This window comes from Myxine glutinosa, chromosome 6, assembly GCF_964187855.1.
Source record: "Myxine glutinosa chromosome 6, kmMyxGlut1.1, whole genome shotgun sequence".
NCBI lineage: Eukaryota > Metazoa > Chordata > Myxini > Myxiniformes > Myxinidae > Myxine > Myxine glutinosa.
In genome coordinates, this window is record NC_136266.1 from 73,979,485 (window position 1) to 73,995,095 (window position 15,611).

At 44.6% G+C, this 15,611-nt stretch overlaps 1 protein-coding gene across 1 annotated transcript in view; it reads right to left on the reverse strand.

The window, feature by feature from the left end:
• The window catches only part of LOC137429979 (histone-lysine N-methyltransferase 2C), a 304,487-nt gene that overhangs the window by 42,762 nt on the left and 246,114 nt on the right, over window positions 1–15,611 (reverse strand). Inside the window, exons 41-42 of the mRNA XM_068120407.2 lie at window positions 10,092–10,324; window positions 4,814–8,443 (exon numbers count right to left, since the gene is read on the reverse strand). Coding sequence (XP_067976508.2) covers window positions 4,814–8,443; window positions 10,092–10,324 — 3,863 coding nt within the window. The remainder of the gene's footprint in view (window positions 1–4,813; window positions 8,444–10,091; window positions 10,325–15,611) is intronic.

A 15,611-nucleotide genomic window follows, 5' to 3' on the forward strand; every position in this document is an offset into this window, starting at 1 on the left:
GAAACATCGGGTGGTGGAAGTTTTTGTCTAAAAAGAGGACAAAATATACTGCTTGTGAAATATAATTTGGCCTCAGCATTATTCATGCCTGTTCTCCCGTCATTTAAAAAGTGAATGTTGAGCTTTTCAAATGCAGCACAGGAAGCGGCCTCCGTACACAGGAGATATACAAAACACATGGACAGACACCATGGTTCGCAATCGAAAATAAAATAAATGTCTGTGTGTGTGTGTGTGTGTGTGTGTGTGTGTGTGTGTGTGTGTGTGTCAGTGTGCATCTCCTCCATAACTCCAAAACCATGAAACGTAGCGGCCCAAAACTTTGCATGAATGAAAACTGGGTATTTAAATTTAAATACCCCTCACGTAAAGATAACAAGCGTTATGCCAAGGCCCCCCCGTCGGTGAAGTGATGAGTTGACAAAGTGGAAGACGCAAGGCGGCCATCTTGGATTTTGACGTGGCGACCCAATTTTCCAAAGCATTCTTCCTTATGCGTAGATACACCCACACACCAGATTAGAAGTTAGTAGTTCGTTTATTTTTCAAGATATTTCGCTCACAAGGTTCAGACATATATATGGTGGCGGCCATCTTGGATTTTGACGTGGCGACCCAATTTTCAATGGCGTTCTTCCTTATGCCTCAATACACCCACACATCGGATTAGAAGTTAGTAGTTCATTTATTTTTCAAGATATTCTGCTCATAAGGTTCAGACATTTACTTTTCAAGATATCGCGCTCACAAGGTTTAGATATGGTGACAGCCATCTTGGATTTTGACGTGGCGACCTAATTTTCAATAGGGTTCTTCCATATGCCTAGTTGCACCCACACACCAAATTAGAATTTGGTCCTTCGCTTACTTTTATAAAGATATTGCAGTGCACGTACGCACGCACGCACGCACGGACGGACGCACGCACGGACGGAGGAGAAAACCATAGTCCCCCTTTCGCTCCGCGGTTCGACAGGGGACAATTAACGGGGAGATTAGCATGAAAAAAAAAAGGCTTACCCTTGCAGGGGTCTGCTTTCCCCTTGCAGGGGTCTTAAGGTGCCACTTTGTTTCGGCCTGCTCAAAAATGCCTTGCCTTGGAACCACGATGTACTCTCACAGTCAAAGTAAATAATCGAATTTTTTTTCACTTTTGAGGATCAGAACATGTGGACTAATTAAGGGTTGACATCTGGAGTGAAATCTGAAAATTTAAAGAAACAAGCGTTACGCCTAGGTCCCCCGTCGGTGAAGTGATGTGAGTTGACAAAGTGGAAGACGCAAGACGGCAATCTTGGAGTTTGGCGTGGCGACCCAATTTGCAATAGTGTTCTTCCTTATGCGTAGATACACCCACACACCAGATTAGAAGTTAGTAGTTCGTTTATTTTTCAAGATATTTCGCTCACAAGGATCAGACATATATATGGTGGCGGCCATCTTGGATTTTGACGTGGCGACCCAATTTTCAATGGCGTTCTTCCTTATACCTAGATACACCCACACACCAGATTAGAAGTTAGCAGTTCGTTTATTTTTCAAGATATTTCGCTCACAAGGTTCAGACATTTACTTTTCAAGATATCGCACTCACAAGGTTTAGATATGGTGACAGCCATCTTGGATTAGGACGTGGCGACCTAAATTTCAATAGGCTTCTTCCATATGCCTAGTTGCACCCACATACCAAATTAGAATTCGGTCCTTCGCTTACGCACGCACGTCCGCACGCACAGACGGAGGGGAAAACCATAGTCCCCCTTTTGCTCTGCGGTGCGACGGGGGACAATTAACGATTCTTATAACAAAGCCTATTTACTTTAAGGAAGCAAGGCTGTGATCCCTCCATCTCCATATTCACACAAGAAAATATGAAATTTTCAAAGATTTTTCGACTGTGCGGCCATTTCTACTGGGTGAAGAAAAGATTAAGGAATGTGCCAAAGGTGTAACTTCATTGAGTGCAACTAAAATAATTAACCAGATGGCTTGCCGCAAAGGCTCCCGCGGCTACGGCTGGGTTCTCCGTGGGGAAATCATCCGGAATTAGGAAGGCAAAATAAAATAAATTAAAGATCAAATTAAAAGAAAGATTAACGTAATGGGAGGATTACAGTGAATTCTGAGTTCAAGAGAGAATTAGAAAATATTGTAATAATATTTTAATTCATTTACTCTTTGAAAAAAATTTCACCCAATGTTTGAGGTGTCACTCTTCCCAACCCCCCATTCTTCGCTCCCCTCCTTTGTCTCTCACTCCGGCCACCATCCTCACACCCCTCCCACCTGGAGTGTATAGCAATGTGTGGTGAGGTGTTGCTCTCCCCCTTTCCTGGTTTTCCAAGTAATTTCAACACAGAAAGAGACCATTCAGCCCATTAAACAGAGGCAAGGCTCGTGGAAGAGCTAGAACATTGAACTGATCAGGACGCAATAGGACAAAAAGAGTGGCGGAGGGGTGGGGGGGAGGGGCAAGGGGAAGAGACACCAACAGCAGAGTTGAAGGACAGAATAGAAGGAGACTTGGACAAACAATGAGGTGGGTAGGAATGGGGGGCAGGAAAGCACACATGGGGTGGACATGATGGATACAGGAGGCTTCTTACCTCCCCCTTCCCCCTTCTCCTTTTACCTTCCACTTCTCACTCTCCCTCCACTCCCTCCTTTCACCCTCTCTGTAACCTCTGCCTCTATACAGTGCCTTCAGAAAGTATTCATGCCCCTTGACTTTTTCATAATTTGTTGTGTTGCAGCCCAATTTTAAATTGGATTAAATTGAGATTTTTTTGCCACTGATCTACACATAATACCCCATAATGTCAAAGCGGAATTTTGTTTTTAGAAAATTTTACAAAATAATAAAAAATAAAAAGCAGAAATGTCTTGAGTCAATAGTATTCAACCCCTTTGCTATGACACTCCAAATTGAGCTCAGGTGCATCCAATTTCCATTAATCATCCTTGAAATGTCTCTACCACTTGATTGGAGTCAACATGGGGCTAATTCAGTTAATTGAACATGATTTAGAAAGAAACACCTTTCTATATAAGGTCCCACAGTTGACAATGCATGTCAGAGCAGAAACTCTACCATTAAGTTCAATGAACTGTCCGAAGAACTCTCAGATAGAATTGTGAGGAGGCATAGATCTGTGGAAGGGTACAAAACAATTTCTAGAGTGTTGAAAGTTCCCAAGAGCACAGTGAGCTCCATCATTAGGAAATTGAAAGAATATGGAACGAGCTATAATCCATTTTAAATTCAAACTGTGAAAAAACTCAAGGGGTGTGAATACCTTCTGAAGGCACTGTATGTCTCTGCACTATTCTTCTTAAATGTTGAGCGTCAAGCAACACATTTTAAAAGTTTGATATAACTCATTACTTGGCCGGGGTTTGAAACGCCAACCTCCTCGACTGGGAGCAGACGATTTAACTCTTAACGAATAACGTCATCGAGTCCACTTATAATTAAATTTAAGTTCATTTTAGACCTCGGAAGTTTATTATTAAATGTTATTTTTAGGTCACAATGGTAAATGTAGGTTTTCCTTTAATTAAATCATCACCTTGCACTGGCAAACTTTGTTTAAAGACTTTGAGTATAGGCTACTGTTATTAACAACGCTGACATGGTTTGTTAAACTTTGTGATAACCCACTGGTCATATCTTAACACAATGTAAAACAAACCAATTCTATGTTGAATTTATTCGTTTAAGATGTATCTCGTTTGGTATCATGCTCTTCTTCTGGTTGAAATATTGAACTTTTACTGTGTTCGTAGCTTTTCAAATGTAATGCGGGAAGTGCCCGCCGGACACGGGAAACAGACTAACAAATGAACAGGCAGCACAGTTCGCATAATACAACAGATTATTAAATGCACCATTTTAGTAAGGTACAAGCTTGGTGTTGGCTTAGCGGTTCGGGCGCAGGCTTGGGATCCGAGGATCCTGAGTTTGAATCCTGGTCAATCGCTGAATTAACGCCAGGGAGGTTGACTCAGCCTGTCATCCTTCCAAGGTTGGCAAATTGAGTACCAGTTTGCTGGGAAGAATGATCCCAGTGTGTACCCCAATTTAGAATAGGTACACTGTATCCCTGCACATCGTAAGAGGCGACTAAGGTTTGGCGTCAGGAAGGGCACCCGGCCATAAAAACATTGCCTCAAACAGGGAACCATGATTGGCATGGGGCCCCGCAAGGCCAACCCCCGCTCTAGTGGGGAAAAATGGCCTTAAAACAATCATTCATTTTAGTAAGGTACAGTCACTGTGTGGCTTTTCCCCCCAAAATTATATATCACATTAATCAGTCCGTTTTCTCAAAACATGCCACAGGCCCTGGTGCTGGCTGGTAAGATATTCATTGCTGCAATGTTGGTCTGTCTGTACATGTTCTATTCCGAGAAAACAGCGATTCCCAAACCATTCAATTAAAATTTAATGAAAGCCTTTAGGATATAAAAGGCATGATGAGCGTCTAAAATTATTCATGCAAAAAACAGGCATGCAGATAAACAATTCTAAGGTTAAGTACACAAAAGGTTAGATTTAACCTCCATAAGTCAACCTCTATTCCCAGCCCATCCCTCCCAACCACCAAAAAACAGATAATGGAATCTGCCAAAATCAAACAAACAAACAAAACAAGAAAAAAAGGCAAAGCCACAATCGCAATAGGGTTAAAGAATGTGAAAAAGGATGCATAACGTACGTAAAAAGACATTTCCATGTACAGATTGGTGCAGCCTATCGATAAACGTTTAAACATTGCTGAATTCAAACTGTCTGCTGTATTTGCCCAATTACCTCCATGAAATCCGGCTTGCGATCAGGACCTTCCATCTGAGCAATGACAGCATGATGCAGCTGTTGCTGAGATGGCTGTGCAGATATTATTGCCGGATGCTTGCCACTGGCTGGCGGGTGAGACTGGGATGTACGAATAGCTTCTGGGGCTACCTGGCTGGGTTGTCCATGTACATGCTGCATCCTCACATGCCGTGCCTGGAGCAACTTCTTCAGCAGCTCATTCCCGGATTCTGGCTTAAGTTCTGAACTATCTCCCAGATACACTGTTTGGATGGGGCTCTTCTGGGCTGAGATAGCTCCTCCTGGTAGACTCGAGTGATCAAATTGACTGGCTGGAACTCCCTTCAATGATTGTATTATTTCTGATGGACTGGACACTTCATTGTGTGGCATGGTGACACTGCTGTGTTCTACATCAGCGGAACGCTGATGAAGCCTCTGCCCATCTTCATAATTCCAACCCTCCCCTTGCTCAATTTTTAGTCGTGCTTGGTTCGAAAAGCCTTCCAATAGGCCCCGATTGTTGCATGGCCTGTCCCCAGGCACAGGAAATGCACCAGAGGCCTGCATTTGTACATTGGGAATGATCACTCTTTCACATGGTGGGCCCAAGAGTCGTCCAGGAGAATTATGTGGTATCATTGCCACAACTTGCTGCCCATTTCGTTCTCCAGGTGACTGAGGAATACCACGACTACAGTTTTGGCCAGGCAATGAGAAGCCTCCATAGTCAAGGTTTATCGGTGTTCCTGGAGTTGTAGGAGTACCAGGAATGCTGGTGTTGCTACCCGGGGTACTGGGAATGCTGGAAGCAAGAGGGGATAATGGAACTGCGGCTGGCTCTTCATCCTTCTTTTTTCTTCTCGTCCTCTTCTTCTTTCCCTTTTCCTCTGGAATAATGTTGGAATACAGTTGTATCAGGGAAGATCCAGAACCTGGATAGTTGGGAGGCAAAGGCAATGGGCCTCTTTCACGTGGACACTGAGGCTGGCCTGCAAGGGGAGGTCTGGGCAGCTGTCCTAGAAAGGATGTGCCTATAGGAAAGGGAGGCCTGTGCAAGGCACCATGGTGAACAGGAAGGCCAGGGGTACCAAGTGCAGACCCATCTCTTGGCAAGCCAGGTCGATAAAATGATTGTGTACCCTGTGGAACATGATTAGGAGCAGGATTTAGTGCATAGTTTGCCATAGATTGCAGGTGTGAGGCGTTAAATGTGCCATGCTGAGAGGTTGGCATCTGAAATCCTGAGACAGCACCAGGCTGTGGAAAGTGTGGCATGTTCCTCACATTTTCATTGCCTCCAGGGTGCATTCCTTGATCTGTGGGGCTTTGGAGCCTCTCACCTATTTGTCCACCTGCAGATCGACTGACAAAGTGTCCCCCAGATCCAGGTAAGACTTGTTGATTGTGTGCTGCAATTTGCCCACTAGTATTAGCCTGCCTGATGACGTTTAACTCGGCTTTTTGACTTGGTCGGCCAAGCACATTTGACTGTAACCAATTAGCTGCAGTGTGCTCAGAGTCCAGCAGCTTGTTTGGAGATATCCTACTTTCATACGAGGCCAACATTCCTGCTCCAATGTTCCTTGGCATTCCTTGAGACTCTTTGTTCAACACAGGGCTTTCTTGACCATCTTTCACAAGAGTTGCATCTCCTGGACTCTTTAACATTCCAGAATCACTGCAGTGTTGAGAATCTTTGGACGTGGGAGTGACCGCCGAATTATGGCTGTTGTCATTTTGCCCAGCAGCTGGACACACAGCAGAAAGCAAAGGAAATGTTGGCTCTGAGAGACCACAAGAACTTGGTCTTTCTGCTTTCTGCATATCAATTGCATGAGCAGGATTTTGAAGGTTTGAGATTTCAGATAAATGATTGTTTTCTTGTGAAAAGATACAGGATGCATCTCGAATATGTTCTGGTTTCACAATCTTGTCCACAATTTTATCTCCATTGCTCGGAGATTCTTGGACCTCTTTATCTATGGATTGCATTGATGACATCATAACTATCTTATTTTCAAGATTTAGAGGGGTCGTCTTTGAATCAGTACAAAATGCACGTTCCACTTGGTTTCCTTGAGAACGTGCTGATTGCTCTGAGATGTTTGTCAGTGGGGAAGGTTGAACCACATTACAAGAAGTACGAGAAACGTGATTTAAGGTGCTTTCTGAAAATATAGTGGCCTCGGGTATTGATTGCTGTCTGAGTCCCGGATGTTCTGTAGATTCTGCATTGCTGACGCAAACCTGCTGTCGGGGCACTATAGGACCAGACACTGAGGTGGTCGCAAAAGGCACGTTGCCTTGGTGACTTTGAGATATAGTTCCCAGACTAGGTTTGGGTCCTACTCCCATACGTTGGCCAAGCCCTGCTGGGCTAACATTTCTCAATGATCCTGTTGCCCCCATATTAGATAAAGGTTGATGCTGTGTGTGAATGGGTCCTAACTGTCTCATCCCAAGCTGTTGGCCTGGGGCACCAGACATCATGTGGCTTGTGGGACATATTCGAGGTTGCTGCCCAGGGGTCATTGGTGACAAATGCCTCATAGGTCCTACAATTATCTGTTGATCAGGACCTACTCCACCCAAGGGCCTCACATTCCTAACAGCCTTTATGTGTGGCTGTTGACCAGATGGCATTGCTTCTATAAGGCCCATTTCTTGATGTACTTGCACAATACCCCCCATATTTGGCTGCTGCCCCATTTTCATTACATTGTGATTAAGTAAATTTCGTTGATGCTCAATACTGGCTTGATGTTCGAGTGTGACCGTTTCCATCCCTTGCTGAGGTCCATGAACCACAGACACCTGATGTTTTACAACTGACTGCTGCTCTGGAACTTGATACACAGATCCTCTCATTGCGATATGACGTTGCTGCTGCCCAAAGCCAATGACCCCTTGGTATTCAGCAGGTGCACTACCTGCCTTTGAAATATTGGAAAGCTGCTGTCCACCCTCCATGAGACCCTCATTTTGCAGAGCTGATGGGTGCCCAGGTGTCATATTTCCCATTGGCGTGACAAACGGCTGCCCATGCCCAATTGCTCCACTGCTCTGCAGATGTTGTCCAACTGATCTAATAATTGGTTGTCCAGGACCCAGAGGTCCCATACCAGGCTGCTGGCCTTGCCCCAGCCTCACAGGACTAAGATTAGGATGCTGCTGCCCTTGTGCAGGCCCAATCAGACCCATAGCAGGCTGCTGCTGAAGTGGTCCAAGAGCCCGAGGTCCAACAGCGTGGGTGGGTGTCATAGCACCCATACCTGCCCGAAATCCATGCTCCATGGGTGATGCACTCGGTGGAACAAGTGGACCTGGCCGAAGAGGTCCTTCCAGTGGGTGCTCAGTTCCTTTCATCAACTGACCAGCAGGCCCCATTGTCCCAAGCCCTGACAGGTGTCTCACACCTACTCCAGGATGTTGCGTAGGAAAGACAGGGCCAAGCCTTAGTTGCTGACTAGGTACCATACCATGACCCAAGGGTACCATGGACAATGATCCAGGAATGTCAGGTGTTCCTGCTGCAGCAGGAAGGCCAGTGCTCTGGTGTACTTGCTGCTGTTTTATTCGAAATTCCTCAATGAGTTCTGCGTGTTCCTTCTGCTGTTTCCGTACCTGTAAAAAAATTTTTTTTTTTTTTAAATCACCACATTCAAGCAAGATATGACTTTTTAAATACAGCTTTGTTGCCATAAAATTGGCAAAGTTATGCAAGTTTGCTTTTGCTATTAAATATCAGTTGATTGATGGCAAACAATCAAATTCTTAAACAATTACAATTAAACAAACAATTAAATTTTTAAGATTAAGGAATATTCACTTTTCAGTTTAAATAGAGTGATCTTGGGCTCAAAGAAGAATTTGTACATATTTACAGGACGAAGGCATTAGGAGACAAATCAACAGTATATGGCATTTTAATCTCAGATGACATGTGCTCAGAATATTTGAGAAAAAAAAATAGAATGCTAAACAGGCCAACCTAAATATTTCTTTGAAGCAGTATATTATGTCAGCCACAATGTGTGAAATGGCAAGACAGGTAGATTACCTCCTCCCTGAATGTCAGCAATGAGCCAGTTTGGTGCTTATTGACAACTGACAAAGGCATATGAATTCTTCCGAGACGAGTCCAGGCAGAGGAACTTAATTCCAAAAAATTACATTAATGAACAGGATTAAATAATTAAATTGATATATGTGGGAAAATTACATGCCCAGACCAGGAATCGAACTCAGGTCCTCTGGTAAACTGTACCAGTGCTCTGCCAAACCGTTATAAGTGCCAAATAGACGACATGCATTTGTCCCCCCCATTGGAGGAAGACCCTCTCGTGTTCAGGCCGTTGGTACTCCTATGGTTGGCAGCGAGTGCCCCGGAAGCATTGACGGAAAGAGGGTGGCAATCATATGTGTGGGAAAATTGCATGCTCGGTAAGGGTCGCTCAGATGGCAGAGCACTGGTACGGTTTTCCAGAGGACCTGGGTTCGATTCCTGGTCTGGGCATGTAATTTTCCCACATATATCAATTTAATTAATTCAAAATCCCTCATACAGCTGCACATGACCAGATGCAAATCCACAACCCCCTGGGATACCAGTCTTGCCTGGTCACCACAAACCCACTACCATACCTCTTCAATATCATTCTTCCCTCCAGGTCTTCAAAACATCTGTTCACCACTATCTAAGATCATCCCCAATCCAAGACCATGATATTCCCTACCCTCGTTAACCCACCACCCAAAGCCAAGTTCCCTCCAAATTTCCAGTTTTTCCTTCCTGAGAGTTTCATTCTGTATCCTTCTTATCCACCCAATGTGTCCTTTCCTGCCCCTCATTCCTCCCCACACCCATTGTTTGTCGAAGTTTCCCCTCTATTTTGTCCTTCAACCCTGCTGTTGGTGTCCCTCCATCCATTCTTTCTCTCTACTGATCCTTTTGTTCTGTTTCATCTTGTCGATCCGTTCAGTGTTCTAGCTCTCACACGAACCTCGACTCTGCATACAAAATATATATATCAACCAGCATCCTATCCATAACATCCATCATACCGACATTTCAATGCTTTGGAATGAAGTACTAAGTTGAGCTGTAAAGTTGATAAACCTCCCCTTAAAGCCAGGGAAAAGTTATGTGCACTATTGATAAATCTTTTGACTCAGAAATCTCTTGACTCAGAGTCCTTAAAGGCATTCATAAACAGCGAAAGTAGTTCATCAAACTTACATGTGCTTCGTGCAAAAGACAAGGATCACACACCTGCTCCAGCTGTTTCTGCACCATGCTTTGTTGCTCTATCACGTGTTTCAGTTGCTCTGCATCTTTCGCAGGGAACTCTCGGCCAGCTTTTTTGGCGGTTCGTTGTTTGGCTGACAGAGCCTTTTTGGATTTGCGATGGGCACCGATCTGCTCCTCCAGAAACTTCTGCTGCATCTGGAGGAGGGCCTGGGTGTGATGAAGCCACTCCTTATACTTCCGTACCTCCACATCACCTGTGAGATGATATAAGAAAGCACACACTTTGTTGTAATCATTCAACATGCAGTTGGATGACAATTGAATAATTTAATGGCAAGTTGCAGTGAAATCTTTGCATTGAACCAATTACTCATACCACTAACACTGATCAGACAATTAAAGAATCGCAGCTACATATTCTTCGGAATAAAGCAATTATAAAAAGGTTATTAACCTTCACAGCTTTTTACAGATAAGATTCAGTTTGGTTGAGCATTTTAGCCAAATATCTCAAAAAATTGGATGTGAGATGGAGGTGATGTGAAATGAAGTGGATGTGAGGTTTATTCCAATTGACAAAAATAGAAGAAAAAAAACTGTTTTTGGAAAACTTTAAATAGTCCAAGACATGCCAATAAAAGGTGAAATGAAAACGAGGTACAAATTATGTTAATTGAAAGGGGACAGGTGGGAGGTGGAGAGAGGAGGCTGGGTCTTTAGTTTGATAAGGCCTTAGACCAAAATTGTTCACATTCCTTGAACATTTTGAACCGTGTATAAGAATCGGTGATATAATTAAGTTGTCTGGCATATCTCCGAAGAGAGAGATGGGCTGAGACTCCATCTAGAATCTAGATGTTCGAGGGATTAAGGAGGTTCCGTCCACGTGTTCTCCATGTCGAATCGGCCGAGAACCGAGTCAGTGGCTACCACGCAGTACTGCCCATGGCCACCAGCCATGAGGAGTGACTAGCGAGTGGTAAAGGCTCTGCTCCCCACCATAGGGAATGGTTCTGCCCTACTCCATCCATATACGGAAACTCTCCCATCTCCATGGCTGTCCAAACATCACAGACTAGACCAACGGCCAATACAAGGAGGTTCTCCCATCCTTAAAAGTTGTCAGTCGGTCTGCGGATAGGCTCTGGACCGTGGGGAACCCCCTTTTGTTTGCCACCGTCATATGGAGTCGCACCGCACATTTTCTGGAACTTGCGGTGAAGGCAGGATATTAATAAAAGGTGAGCATGGGGGTATTTTCATCGTCTTTACTCTTGGGTGCTCTCCTCCATCCTGTCTGTGCGTGCGTTGATCGGGAGCTCTTGGGGGCTTGTCGTGATTCTGAATGCCTCGTGGCATCCAAGGATGCTCTGCCCTTCCTGCACTCCTTACTCAGAAGAAGGCTTGCCTGCATCTTCTTGGTCATACGTGAGCTTTATCATGCCCTGGACATTTTATCCTTTGCCCTGGTTCTCTGAGTGAATGGTTGACTGCATGTGTTTGAGCCTAGAGGAGGTCGTTCATTTGTTCTATTCAGTCACTTGTTTAATACGTGTGTCTTTTCAATTTCGTCCCATGTGTTTGTTTAGTAAAATAATTAATTGGTTTTTTAGGCTGTGTGTGTGCTTTCGCAATTCCCGTCATTTTGCCACATTGATGGTTTTGCGGTACAATTAGATTTTTCTGGGAGGAATAAATTGGGTAATTCCCTACTTGCAAACAATGCCTTTTTAGTCTGCATTTGGAGGGGGCGACGTAATCTTGTCGGCATCGCGTCTCGTGGGAATATCCATGAAAATTTGGCTGGCTATTCCTTAGAGTTAATTTATTAATCAGCTCCAGCGTGTGTCAGAGGAGGCACTGATTGCTTTTGTGGAAATTGGGTGATTGTCTTCCATGTGACAATATATCTACAAAAAAATAAAACAAGTTCGTTTGTCGTCTTACTTATAATATATATTCTTATGCGTGGGGTGATTAAAAGGTTGACTTTTTGCATACGAAGTCAAGGCAATAAATCCTGTGTCCTGAATTGCTTGAAGCCCGAAATCTTGCTCTAAATCTTGTGTCCCAAACCCATCCCTCTCTGTACCCACCGTACCCAGCTGCTCCTGGACTCTGTGTCCTTTCCTCTTGACAAGGTGAAAAAGTTTCTGTCAACCCTCGACTCTGATTCTGCAACTGGACCTGACGGCATCAGCCCACGGGTCCTAAAATCCTGTTCTTCCGCTCTTTCACTCCCTCTCTCTGTTCTCTTCACCCTCTCTTTTGCTCAAGGTCATCTGCCATCTGCTTGGAAATCAGCCAACATCACCGCTTTGCACAAAAAAGGTGCAAAAACAGATCCGAGCAACTACAGACCAATCAGCCTTCTCCCAATTATCAGCAAAGTCATGGAATCCATCATTGTTTCAGATATGAAATCTTTCCTCTTCTCTAATGGCTTGATCTCTGATCATCAATTTGGTTTCAGACCTGATCACTCGACTCTGGACATGCTGCTTCTGCTTTCTCAACAATGGATGGAGGCCCTCAATGCCAAACAGGAAATTAGAGCTGTCTCCCTTGACATATCATGTGCCTTCGATATGGTCTGGCACCCCACTCTGCTCACCAAACTCTCCTCTTTTGGTATCGATGGAAATCTCAACGCATGGCTGGCGGACTTCCTCTCTAGTCGTAGTCAACGTGTGGCCCTGAATGGGTTTCTCTCATCTGCTCTTCCTGTTCAGGCTGGAGTTCCCCAAGGCAGTGTTCTGGGCCCTGTGCTTTTTCTGGTCTTCATCAATGATCTCTCTGACTCTCTTGAAAATCCTCTCTATCTTTTTGCTGATGACTGTACTCTCTGTCGCTCCATTCCTCATCCCTCAGATCGGCAGTCTGCAGCCTCCTCACTCTCTGCAGACCTGGACAAAATCATAGACTGGGCAAACAAGTGGAACATGTCTTTCAATCCTGACAAATCTCACACTCTTACGATGTCTCTCCGAAAAGACCGACTGGACAACCCTCCCATTCACTTTCTGAATAATCCTCTCCAAGAAGTTCTGTCACTCAAGCTTTTGGGTCTCACTATCTGCCATGATCTTTCCTAGGAAAACCACATTTCAAATCTGGCCTCCAAAGCCAGTCGCCGACTGGGCATCCTCCGTCGTGCGAAGTCCTTCCTTGGCACACCTGAGCTCCTAAACCACATATAAGGCTTCCATCCGCAGCTCAATGGAATACTGCTCTCCCCTCTGGGCTGGTGCTCCTGCCTCACACCTAGCTCGTCTTCACGCTGTTGAAACCAAAGCATTCAGAATCATTGGAATCTCCCGCGATGAAGCTAACTCCAAGGGCCTTTCACTCACTCACTGCAGGCAGGTTGGTGGTCTTTCCGTCTTCTACCGACTCCTCTCTGGCCTTGCCCCCCCAGCTCTCTCTGGGCTCTGTCCCCCAAATATTCCTACAGGTCGCACAAGATCTGCCTGCAACCCTCTTATATTTAAACTGCCAAAATCAAGACTCTGCTCACCTTCACTCCTTCATTCCTCTTTTCTCCCGCCTCTGGAACAAACTCCCTCACTCTCTTCAATCCCACTCCTCCCTCCAGGTCTTTAAAACAGCTGTTCACCACCATCTCTTATCTTAACCCATCCAAAACCTTGATCTTTTCTACACGCACTAATTTCACCCCAAATCCACTTTTTTGAAATACCAACTTCTGTCCTGGAAGTCCTTGGTGTCCTTGTGTTTTATACTTCTCCCACCACCCCCCCCCCCCCCCTTCCCACGCCTCCTCCCCCCAAGCCCTCTCCCTCCCACACATCTCCCTGCTCTCAAATGTTGTGTTTGTGTGCTTCCCCTTCTCTCTCCATCTTGTCTTCCGCTCCCTCTTTTTATATATTTTGTTTGTCTGGTTGATTTGTTTGTGAAGTAAATGTTAGCTCTTTCACGAGCCTCGATTTAGTATACAAAAAAGGCCCACATACGAGCTAACACACAGAACATACAAGAAAGGAAGTGGGAGACATGATGGGGCAAGAGAGGGAAGCACAACAACAGTAGGGAACAGGGACATCGGGAGATGTGTAAGAGAGAGGGGCAGTGTACATGGAAAATACAAGATGGACACCACAGGAACTTTCAGGAAAGAAAACAGGGAATTTGAAGGAGATGGTTTGGGGTGGATTAATGGGGGTATAAAAGATCATGGTTTTGGATGGGGGAAGATATGAGATGGTGGTAAACAGCTGTTTTAAAGACCTGGAGGGAGGAGTGGGATTGAAGGGAGTGTGGGAGGTTCTTCAAGATGTTCTCGACCAGATACAATTATCTAAGAGACGGGTGTTTTGCATTTGAAAAATATTTCAGTGGACATAAACGAACACACTCAAACGTGCACTCCCACCCCCCCTAGTTTCACAAGGCTGTTGTAAGGGAATTCGTTTCCAATATGTTGAGAAATATTGAAAGCGTTTGACAGGAATGTCTCCTGACAGCATAATGGCAGGGACGCGTAGAAATTCCGCATCTTACTATAATTCACCAAATGTCCATCCGTCCGTTCCCAGGTACCGCAAAAACGGCTGAACCAATCACAACGAAATTTTGGGTGGGCAATCCTGACACACCCCCTGGAGTAAAATAGGCTATATTGTTTTTCCAATTTCAGCTTTGGTCTCCAGCATTTTCAGGTTTGGACTAACAAATGTTATTGGCCCGTGTACCGCAAAAACGGCTGCACCGATCAAAACGATACACCTCCATGTCCGTGGGATTCCCACGGGTGACCCCACTAGTAATGTAAAATGTGACTTTGAGTCCTCAATCGCTTTCTTCTTCTTCAAGTCCGCATTGTTCCTCCTCCACCACTCACCCTCCAACTCCAATTCCAATTCCAATTCTGCATCCTTCTTCCCTCCCAATTCAGCAGCCCTCCCCTTCAAAGTCATTAACAAGTATTCCCCCCTCCAAATGTTTTGCCCAAGTCATTCGTGAACTGGCTGTCCATGCCTGTCATTCGACTGAAGGTGTCACAGAAAGATAGAATTTATTGTTTCATGATTTATCATTCTCCATTTCCGCCTTCTCTGTTTGTATCTGGCCTCCCATGCATGCGTCGCATGTGTAACTCGCTTGTATGCATATATTTATACTGTCGGACCCCGACATTCGCGGTTCCAACAATCGCGGACCCCACATATTCGCGGTTCATACATTTTGACCTGCTTCTATATTTGCAGCCCTGTCCTTCGCCTATTCACGGTTTTTCAAAAATATTTTTGATCGGTAACCGCTAGTGATTATTTAATTATATATCTGTTTATTTTTAAGTCTTATGATTCTGTTAGTATGTTTCTACATTCTGCCCTGTATCCTAGCAACCAGTGAAAATGTATGAAATACTTTGATAGTGTTTAATTCAAAATACCTTTTGTCCATATAGTATCCCACCTTATTGGCAAGAGCCTTATTGGTTCTCATGAGAACCCAGTCGATCCCTTCCGAGCAGGAAGTGCATACGGTGTCATTCACAAAACCCAGAACCAATCCAGG